The sequence below is a fragment of the Plasmopara halstedii genome (genome assembly GCF_900000015.1).
Source record: "Plasmopara halstedii genome assembly, contig: Scaffold_2386, whole genome shotgun sequence".
NCBI lineage: Eukaryota > Oomycota > Peronosporomycetes > Peronosporales > Peronosporaceae > Plasmopara > Plasmopara halstedii.
Genome location: NW_020189293.1, coordinates 463,574 through 474,991, shown reverse-complemented (window position 1 = coordinate 474,991; position 11,418 = coordinate 463,574). Strand labels below are relative to the sequence as shown.

At 43.2% G+C, this 11,418-nt stretch overlaps 2 protein-coding genes across 2 annotated transcripts; both read left to right on the top strand.

Moving 5' to 3' along the window:
* Positions 1–1,799: 1,799 nt before the first annotated feature.
* On the top strand, positions 1,800–4,635 carry PHALS_03538 (long-chain-fatty-acid-ligase; the record flags this gene model as incomplete). Its single annotated transcript, XM_024717765.1, has 3 exons — positions 1,800–1,897; positions 1,964–2,021; positions 2,080–4,635. 3 exons carry the CDS (start codon positions 1,800–1,802, stop codon positions 4,633–4,635), a joined length of 2,712 nt encoding a protein of 903 aa, XP_024583232.1.
* A 372-nt stretch (positions 4,636–5,007) lies between these two features.
* On the top strand, positions 5,008–5,538 carry PHALS_03537 (uncharacterized protein; the record flags this gene model as incomplete). The annotated part of the gene is made up of 1 exon (XM_024717764.1): positions 5,008–5,538. The coding sequence occupies one exon, from the start codon at positions 5,008–5,010 to the stop codon at positions 5,536–5,538; it is 531 nt and encodes a 176-aa protein (XP_024583231.1).
* Between the last annotated feature and the right edge of the window lie 5,880 nt (positions 5,539–11,418).

Genomic DNA, 11,418 nt, shown 5'->3' with positions numbered 1-11,418 from the left:
AGTGACCGCAATTTGTACTGCGAGCGTTTCTGCATTCCGTGGAGCCTCTTTGTGATATAACTAACGAAATCGGTTATAAATCTGCATGTGCAGAATTTATCTACTGCAGCTGGTTAGTTACATTCGTATGAACGCCACATTCTCACGGCATTGTATGGTATCCCATCTTTGTTTCTTGACAACAACATCGTCATAGCCACTCAACAGCAAAGCGACAATTTGCGCGTAGCAGGAGTATCTTAGAATATAACTGACGTCTAATAACTGAGAAATTTAGGACACGCTGTTACCCACCAACTTCTTAAGATATCGATACTATTTGTGAGGTGCGAAAGTCGCCAACCGACTACTTGTGCAGTCTAATCTGGTCGTCGGTATTACTGCGGAAACGGCAGTTTTGTGCTGTGAGATCCACAACGAGTGATTGTTTCCATTAAGATTCGCTGTAGCTGTACTGATGTGTAGCTTTCAAAAGTTCCGTAAATGACAACTTATCTTTTTTGACACTTCCAAAGTTAGTAGCCATATAATTACACAATCTAATTTGGTATATGGAGCGCGCGACTCGCAATGCCTTTGGGATCAACGCAGTTGCTTCGCTAATCGCACAAGACTCGACCGACATACGCACTAAGACTGGCACCATTATTAAAAGTGATTGAAAACAAGAAAGATTAAACATACAGTTTGAGGTGGGCAACAAGCGAGAAACGTAACAGTTATTTCAAGCATAACATTTGCTAGAAAGGCCTGCAAATTTGCAGGAATATACCGCGGCATTCGAAGAAGCGTAGGAACTTTCCTACAACTTTTTACATTATAAAAACGTAATGGTACGATTTATGTTTACAGCTGCATCTCTTACGTCCAGCCTTTCTTATGACGTTAGTAATCCATTACCATAATTCAAATAGTAGCTTACACAATTACTGCTATAAAATATTTATTGCTAGCTCCATGTTCTTTTATTTCTGGAGTTTTACACCAACGTTTTTGTAAAGCTGTCTACTAAATTCCCCTCACTTCAGCGGCTTTACATCCAGCCTACAAGCGTTATTACGACATATTGTCAGCGTGTGCTTTGAAATCGGTGTGAATACTGAAATCACACCGATTGTGGCAAAGAGCTTTCGAAAATATCTGCTGCGTTTGGTTTTGTTCCCGTTAAATCCAATTATCGGCTGTCATATTTGGTGCTCTCTACTTTGAGGAAGCAACTGTTGAAATAGAAATTTTAAGTCAAGTTTTATCAATCTTTATACTGTAGTCCTGCCACTAGATCTGCTCCGTTCTATGAGTTAACTGCAGCATGAGCAATTCTAAGAGTCAGCCTCGAGAATTCCAGAATGTACGACGTTTATATTCTGCTGTTTATCCAAGGCTACATTGTGCCTCTTCTGACTTTTCTCAGCAATTAGGCGTCGCAGCGATTGTGTTACTGGGAGAATTTGATAGATTTAAAGGGGATATTTACTGAAAAAAATGTAGCATCTTGTTAAACATAAATCGTCTTACAGCCTTGTTCGGATTTAAGCACGTTCGAATAATCACGGTAACTGCATATTCTATAGTCGCGGTTATAAAAATTGGCAAAGTCTCAACACAAATTTAGGACAAACAAATAGGAGTAAGCATCTTTTTCTAACAGAAAAGCTGTAAGTAGTAAAAGTCAAATATCATGAATTGTTTACAAAGTCGACAATAAAAGAAATAAATCAGCTCGAGAATAAGAAACCTGGTTTTAAAAAGTGACTTGGATGACTAATTTTAGCAAACTTAAGCAAATTTGTTTACGGTCGATGGGGTACGTAGATAACCATGGCAATTCTCCTTGTGTACCCTTGAGTATTTGTCTCGCGTATAGTAAACAATTTAAAGAAAATAACGTTCTGATTTTGTACGTCTGCACTCTCCCATGTAAATACAGTACCGATACAGTGTATGTGCTAATAATGTAGTACAGTGATTCAAGAGCGAGTCAAATTGTCAAACGGTCTGGTTTTGTACGTCTGCGCCCTTGTGTACGCTCCTTGCTTTGTCCCGTATTCTTCCGATCAGTTTATTGATTACAACCTTCAGTTCCTAATGACGTTGGAAGGCGCTGCGGGTACAACTAGTGATCGTACAAGCGGTTCCACCAGCGTACAGGTTCCCACTAACCACGCAAGAGAAAACCACTACCATCTTCGTACAAAGTCTACACTTTCTGACCCTAAAGTAATTAGTAATGCTAGCGACACGACCGCAGCTGTGGACGACTCACGCCGTGTGACTTCGGACATGATTTCGTTCAAAGCGACTGTCGTACCAAGTTCAAACGACGTATGGACTTCGAAACCTCGCAACGTATCTTCACCTAAACGACGTTATTGGCGCTTAGTACATCGTAAGAAAGTAAACGATCAAGAGGACAACGAGAAGTTGACACTGTTGCGCCAGTCGCACCCATTTCACGAGATGAAAATCGAATCCACTGTTGAAAGTATGAATAGTGATTTGTCAAAAAATGGGTACATGTACTCACGTGGAAGTGTCGAAAGTGATCTTTCATTACTTGATACTAAAGACCGACAGAGTTATAGCACTCGTCGGGGCAGCAGAGTGCGTGCATGGAAAGCACTGAGCGTCACACACGAAGCTGATGGAGATGCTACAGCCATCGCAACGCTCGTGAACACGACACCGATGACAGTCTGGAGTACATTTTTGCAAACTGTTCATAGTTTTGCAAACAACGTGGCAGTCTCTGGACGTGAAAATGGGTCCGCACTAACAAATGGGACGTACACATGGCTACAACATGCTGAGCGAGTACGATGTGTAATCCGAGCGTTGGTACAACTCGGATTTTGTGCAGGAGAAGGTGTCGTTGTCTGTGCGTCCACAAGCCCACTCGTACAAACGATTAACCTCGCAGTTATAGCTTTAGGTGGTGTTATCGCTCACGTTCGTAGCTCATGGAGTACTTGTGAGCTTCAAGACTATATCTTACCAATTGCCAAAGCCACCATTGTTGTAGTCGACGTCTTGAATGATTCTTTTCGAGAAATTGTGGAAACACTGGACAAACAGTCTCAAGCCTTGCACTTCAATCTCCGAGCTGTTATTATACTTGGAGATGCTACCGCGGTAGACGTTGCTGCTGCAAATGTACAGACAAATCTAAACGTCCTAAAAGCACAAGATCTACTTGCGTACAGCTCTCTCACAACCGATGAGGCTGCACTGACACCGTCAATCGAGTCACTGATGACTAGTGTACGACCCAGTCAGTGCTGTTTGTTAGCATTTGACTATGACGCACTCGGTCGCATACGAGCTGCTGAATTATCGCATGACAATGTTTTATTCACAGCTGCTGCATTGGTACGAAGCTTTGGTCTCAATCATCGCGATCGATTAGTCGGTTACTTGCCATTGTACCATGTAGCGTCCCAAGTGCTTGAATTGTACGTACCATTAATTGCTGGACTGTCCGTCGTGTGTGCACCAACGTACAATCAGCCACTTGTTTGTGCGGTCATGGAACACAAACCGACAGTATTTTTTGCTACACCTGCAACGTGGGCACGCTTTAGTCAGCAAGTGTACCGTGCCAAAAGCGGTGTAAATGCAGCCATCTACCGCTGGGCCAAGATTCGTGCTACAAAACACTCCCAAAAACTATTGTTTGCACGAAGTCGAGGTTCTCGACACCGCAGTCTAGGCTACATGCTTGCGAAAGCTTTAGTATTGAACAATATTAAGAAAAAAATTGGGCTTGAGAGCTGTACTGCGTGCTACTCGATGCTGGCACCACTTGATTTCGAGCTTGAACGATTGTTCAAGACAGTGGATACGCCCATCTATCAGCTTTTTGGCACAGCTGAAAATTGTGGCTTTGCAGCTATAAATTTTCCTCATTCGTGGGAATTTGGGACATCAGGTCGTGCATTGCCGGGTACAACCATTCGGTGTGATGAACGCTCGCAAGAGACGGTTTTACGCGGCCGAAATGTCTTCTTAGGTTATCGCAATCCACGGTCTTCTTCTGAGCTTCTAAGCCACAAAGACAATGACGTCTATACGTTTCGAACCATTTCTGATGGTTGGCTTCGGATGCGTCAACGTGCTTTTTTAACTCCGACTGGTTTTCTTCGCCTAAATGACCCAAACGACTTTTTAGTGCTTTCCACAGGGGACTGGGTCCCTATTCACCCGTTTGAGTTTGCAATGCTAGAGTTGATGCCAGAACTCGAACGTGCAGTTTTGATAGGCGATGGCCGTACGTTTCTTAGTGCATTATTCTTTCTTAAAACATGTGGCGGAGCTTCTCGCTCGGGTACTGGATACAATAAACAAGGAGGTGGGCGACAGCTTGATGACGATGCACTACGAGTAGGCTATACAATTGGAAGCACGGCCATAACAGTGAGCGAAGCCATTCGTTGTCAACAATGGGCTGTGCATTTTGACGCGGTATTAGAGGAACTTCCATTGGTTTGCAATGTCTCTGGCTACCGTGTACGAAAGTGGATTCTAATGGCGGCTGACTTTTCCGTCGAGTCGGGTGAATTGGATCCCGACACAGGGGATGTCTGCCGTCGTGCAGTGGACCGAAAGTACCACGCTTTGTTTGAATCACTTTACAGTTAAAAATTGTAGTATAGTCAGGAAAAGTGAAGGATTATAGAAGAAAGAACTTCAACTTTGACTTGTCCCTTCAAGTTCAAGATATCTACCGCGACAGGCACAGTCGTGCGTGCGTTTTGCCATCCTTATCGTACAGAAAAGCTCAGGAAGTTCGGCTTCAGTGCACGTTCTTTCATCAAACTAGTGGATATGAGACCACATTATGATGGATGGTAGGAAACGAGCATCCGACAGCTGGCGGCCTCAAGCACCCAGGTGATTAGCACCCACGATCATGGAGCCACACATTTGCCGACATCAAGTATCTTAATTAATTTCATGGTCACTCCATTTGACTCATTTTCAAAAGCGACAAGTAGCGCATACTTTTGAATCATGCAAGGGAGTCGACAATCATCTTTAGCATTTTTAAGTCCACGGTCCGCAACATCATTGTGGACATCGCATTTGGTTGCTACATTGTGGAAGCTCGCGATCATGCGGTCTCGCAAAGTGCGCAGCCAATCCAAAGCTTCTACAAACCATCCCGATATTATATATGGCAGTCCAACAACAAAAGGAACAATTGTGGTCAGCGAATCCTCGAATATGCACAAAGCGACTCGTAAGGAGCTTGCATCCGGGATTGTCTCACTAGCTGATCTTGAGGCAATTACGGGCTTTCGACTTGTCAAGAACGACTTACGCTTACCTTTGGACGACGATGCGTGTTCCGACGCACCCACTGCCACGTCTGATAACTGCAGCGATGGAGGCGAGAATCTAATGGAGGATGATAAGCACGTAGCAAGCTCAATCAATAAGTCAAGTGCCCATTCGCCACTTAACCGACACTTTTGTGGTAAATCAGCAAAATGGGTCTGCGTCGGATATGGTCGCTATGTTAAGATAAGCACAAAGGTGTGAGCATGTTGTACATATTTAACTTATAAATGACTAGTTTCTAAAAGCAGTCCACAGTTTGTTGCTCGTAAATGTTATGGCGTTAAGTATTGTACAATTGTGAAAAACACCTTGCGAATGTGCGAATTTCACAATACACTCAAGTATCGATATTTAAATAATGATAATCGCATTTTTCTCCCTCACCCGGCGCCTCTTTCTTGTGTATTGTAAAGGTTGGTGGTGCACATGGGTCGTCGGCTGAACGTAAAGCCAGTGTCATTATGCGAAAGGGTAAAATTAATATCTAGTAATAGTTTTGATAGCATCGATCCTAGACATATGTCACTCTTGAAATAGCAAAGCAAACTAGAATGTTACTTTAGAGACTCAAAGCGTACAAGTCCAACTGTAGTGCGCTTGTGAGCGTGGAATCTCTGAGGTGAAGTTTTCTGTGTGCAAAGCAATTCCACGACAGAATCGTGAGAGGACTGATCGCCTGTGAGGAAATACACGAGATGATCGAGTAAATGTCCTCAGGACAATGCATTTTTGTCATGTATCAGCATTCTAGACATTCTTGAAGGGATGACCAGGATTCTCGCTTTGCTCGAAAGCCAAATGGCTATCATGGTTCAGAGGACTTGCAGCTTAAGGGCACGAAGCTGAAATTGCTTGCCTGGGGGTGCTCAACATCTATGAGAATGCGACCTACAGAAGCACCTCAACTGGGCGTCGGTGGAAACACAGATCAGCTTCACCGTAAAGCCAACGCGATTTTGATGCAGGCACGAGGCAACGATAGCTTCCGTCCGAACTGAGCCTGTCAGCAAAGGATAGCATTGGTATAATTAAAGGCTCTGAGCAAGCTCGGAAGGCAGAGGCGACAGCAAGCCGCGGGTAGATCAAATCTATCTCGTGGTCTCCAGGGTGGGGATGTACATTCCAGCCGTAAGTTGGTGTCTCCGGTGCTATGGCCGTTGGTGATAGAAGCAAGTGGGCGTCGTACTTTCCCTACAAGGTCTGTGTAGTTGAAGGGCGACTGCGAGTCGCGAGTAGAAGGATTAGGGTCTAAAAATATGGAGTGTGGTTCATCTTGTCGCGATGTAATGGTACGTCTGAGTCAGAACTACATTTGATTGGTCGATCGTGTGGAGCAGTGAACCCAAACAAGTAAGTCGCGAGACAGATTATTACCTCAAAAACGGAGCGACCGGGGTAGTCCTAGGGATTGAAAGTCGCCCCTTACTGCCTCTGACATCAGCTGGGGTATATATCACTCGGGGATGTGTCAAGGGTTGCAAGATGACGAAGTTGAAGTATCCATTTGTCAGTCGTTGGAGACACCATCAGAGCCTAAGTGCGAGGAGTGAATCAACTCTCACAAAGTTACTAGAATCTTCTTTAGCCATTATTAAAGTACTGTCATGACGTGGTGACAAGAGACCTAATGTGCGTGTCATCCCCCGAAAGGGGAGTGTGTCAAATAGTTTAGTTTCCGGAACCAAATTTTGCGCATCATGACAATGACGATTACTAAGGGATCATTGGGACGTCATCGACCCTTTCTTTCGTGCAAAATACGAAGCGTGTTTGAATAGCTTAAATATTCGCTGCTGATTTACTGGGTCAGATAATCAGCCACGATCCCGGTGCAAACATCGATTCCTGGAAAAAAAGGACTGCAAATCAGCATGGTCGATTTCACAATGTTCAATTCCTCGACCTGGTTTCCAAATACTGCCAAATGCTCATAGGAGACAACGATGTCCTTTTCACTGCGATGAAAAACTTAAAGAGGGATGCTCCGGGAGTGGCTAATTATGCCAAAGGCTCCATCGTGGCCATGAAGAAACATACTATATTCGTCTCTAAGGGATAGACCACGGGGTGTCGGATGTGGAGAATTGTGTAATTATTATGCGAGCAGCGCTCGAATGTATGCGTATTGATAAGCTGCTTGCGTATGTAAATCAGTTTGTCTTCGGCGCAGACAAGATACTTTTAATGGGTTGCTTCATTGAGAAGTATGGCCTGCATGCATCCCCTGCAAAGATAAAGTCGCCGTAGATTGGCCAGTGCCTCAGTGTCAAAGATTGTTTGATCTGGTCAACTAATTTCGCAAGTACAGTGCAAACTATGCTGAGTTGTCGAAACATAATGGCAAATTCCATGTGCACCTGATTCTAGACTTTTAAAAACTTGATTGGCCATATCATGTCGTCGATGACACATCAGCCTTTGCCATAAGCAGTGCGTTGCTCCAGTAAACACAAATGGATATGGATATTTGAAAGCGGTTTAAGTCTCGCCAGCTTAGACGGCAAACAACAACTACTCTGCTCACGATAAGGAGCTGCTTTAGATGAAGTGTGCCTTTGTCAAATTTAGTGTTCTCCTGCTTGGCTTTGAGTCGTTTGCGATCGATATACATCATTATTTGTTCAGCATATAGACGTCATCACAACTTTTTTCAGAGAAAGGCAAGATAGTAACCTCACCTTACTGAGTGTACTTTAGAGTTAAAGTTAGCCGGGCCGGCTTAATCTTGATGTGGATGCGCTTTTGTGTCGCTTCAACTATGGGTCATTGCTTCTCACAATATTTGTTGATGAGGCGGTAAGTAAAGCGTTCGAGTCAGACGCAACATATCATGCATTGCTTAAAATTCTATAAACTAAGGAGATTGATAACTCAAAGTTTACTTTATCGGATGCGTGCAGCTGAACGTCTGCGCCGCTATAATTCTTGCTATGTTACAGCACAAACGCATTTGACATTTAACGTGCGTGGTGTCTCACGATGAGGACAGATACTGATTGAGGCACATAATGACCCTTTGGGCGACCACCAAGGAAGAGAAACGACATTTTGCATATAAGCGCTGGGTACCATTGGCCTAATACGTTTAGGCAAGTGGGTAGGCACACGTATGAAATGTATCAACGGGCTTAACCTTAGCCGTAGGTTTTGTCCAGACTGCCGGCTTCGGCGAAGTGTTGACGGTCTATAGCTCTAGTTTTAACGCTGAAAAACGTGCCAATAGTTGAAGCGAAGATGAGTAACAGCGTTTTGATTGTGTGATTCTTACATTGCAATAAACTATCTGCCATAGTAGTGTCTGGTGATGAATATTCGCAGATTTGAACGCTCAATGTATTACCCTAATTCTTTTTAAGATATCTTGACTATTTTTGTCATTTACAAATTTCATGATGGCCCATCACCGCGCGTCAGGAATTGAACTCACGCACAGAAATCTTAAAATCGTCTGAAGAGAGCGCAAAGTAAATAGATATGCACAATCAAGACGAAATTCGGACAAACGATCTCAGTTCATTTAAAACGAGTCTCACGTAGACACATCCGAATGGATGGCGTCGATTCAGGTTCTGACGAACAAGGTTCCAATTCAAAGCGATTGGTTGTTTATGGTTAGTCGTTTCCTGCTTACGCACAGCACAAGAAAAAGGCGCTGGATGAAGGAGGAAAATCCGCGATTATTTTATAGACAACAAAATCCAGGAATGTAGGGTCTATATTTTAGTACTAAGGCAGTGTTGTCATTTAAGAGTCAAGAAAATCAAAACGTTCAGCGAAAAACAAAATATGCGTTAAACAAAACTTTATATAGTGCTAAATGCACCGATAGAGAGTCAAGTGGGATAAAAATACAAAGAAAACTAGCAAAAAGCTATGAAGGCACAACAAAGTAAAGAAATCAATCAAATGCATATTAAGAAACCAAGCCTTTGAAGCTAAACCTTGAAATAGTAAAAATCCAGATGTGGTGAATCTGATTCGAGACTCGGATTCAAAGAGTGATTTCAGCCATTGCGGGGCATACAACAAGACATGTGAACGAAGGCTGTGTGTGAAAAGTTGTAAGCAATAAAGAACAAAGTGGGGGAATTTGTCGTACTACCCGTACTTCTCGAGGATTCACTATTAATGGCGTGACAAGTGAGTGCGCAATACTTGGACCGACGCAAGTTTAAATTGCGCAAAGCAAGACGCGGTTGGTGATTTGTGAATTCAAGAAGCTTTTAAGAGCGACTAAACGCTGACTTTGTTGCGGTCGGGGAATTCAGAACGGCTAAGTTCGTTATATACTGTGCAGTACACAAGTCAACAAAGAAGATGCACAATCCAAGCCTGAGCGACTGTAAGAAGGCTAAAAGATCACAAGATAGCCGAAAGAGACCAAGGATTTAAAACTTACCCTAAGAAATTAATCGGGCTGCAAGCCGGCTATACGGATACAATGTCGGAGTGATTATGATCTCGCGGCGGATCGCTGATCAGAAATCTCTGACAGGGTATGCTCTCACCATTTATAGAAGGTGGTGTTGTGGTTATACTAGAAGCAGAGAGGTGTGGCTTACGCACAGTGGGGCGGATTTCGTGGCATGGAATCAAGCGGATGTGAAGCTTTTAAGCTTAATGGAACTTTCCAGCGAGCCCATTTTGAAGAATAGGATATTTCTGATTATGAATAGACGACCAAACGGCTGCCAAGTAAATTAAGTCGGAACAAAGAATGGCAAGTGTTAAGCTTGTTACGTGTGATTCAAGATTTCTTGCAAATATATCAAAAAAACTATACCAAGTCATGTTCGGTCAACTGACATGCTGGCCTACTTGCTTATTCAAGCATAACCCAAACCAAGGATTGTGGAGTTTTGTAGCTTTTCATCGTAGTGAAGATTTGTGGTACGGGCGTGGAGGGGCGTCTGAAAGATCGCAAAAACAGCATTTAAGCTTTTCATTTTTGAAAGCTTTAAAAACACCAAAATCGCATCAGTTGTTATACCCGGACATGGTTGAAACAAACGGAACAGCATCATCAAACTGTTACGGGAACTGCCTGTCCGTGTACACACACTCTCTGAGGAAAGCTTAGGTCATCTGATACGCCTCTCCGCGTGTTGCTCGCTCCCAGCGGGCCATTGACTTACATAGTGGAAGGACAGGAGAAGTAGCATCTGTTATCATAGCCAATAGAATTTTTACCTCCCTGACCTATTAAGTACTTTCAGTTCTGTACAACAGAACTGAAAGGACAGCACGCGGCAATGAGACTTTGCACTAGTAATCACTAGTATCTAAGCATATAGCACTTATAGGTGTAGTAGATATGATCAATAAAATAGTTCTGGTTTACCTCCTCTCTTCAAGGCCAGCATCAATACAATCTGACACAAATCACGACAGACAACGCGAGACCAAACTTTTTTGCTCTGTTTCACGATGTTTTCCTCAGCCTTGATGTTGTGGTTAGAACAGAATTACTGGCAAAGTCTCTTGTCAATACACAGTATTAACCACTCGTTTCTGCCTCTGTAGTTTTGATAGTCAAACAAAATATTAGTTTTATTGTTATCCCATTTCTAACCTCATTGTGTCTGCGTACGCCGTTTGTCTTCTTGTCGCTATGGGTGATTTCTTCAGTCTTAGATATTGTCAATAGACAGAAATACAGCAAATCTGAAAGTCTAGGAAGCGGGTATCGCAAGAGAGCACCTAGAGCGATGGAGGAGAAACTTTCATTTTAATGCCGAACAACACATTATACTCGCAGAAGCTGCTGTTGTGGCATCACCAAGAATTTGCGCCTTGTGCATCCTATTTTGTTTTGTATAAAATCGGCGAAGGTTAGAGCTTTTATATTGTCAATGAGCCCCTCGCAGAGACACGCCCGCAACATACAGGGCGGCTTACTTGAAAAGATCAAGCTGGATCAAACCTCGTGGAATATGAAGCTGATGAGGCTCAGAGCTACTCACTTTAGGAATATTAGAAATAAGTTTAGTCTTCATCTAAGTAGACCAGGAGGAGTTATGAAACTCCAAACCATTTGCATAATTACATAGCTACAAGCATAATACATTCACTTGGAAACTT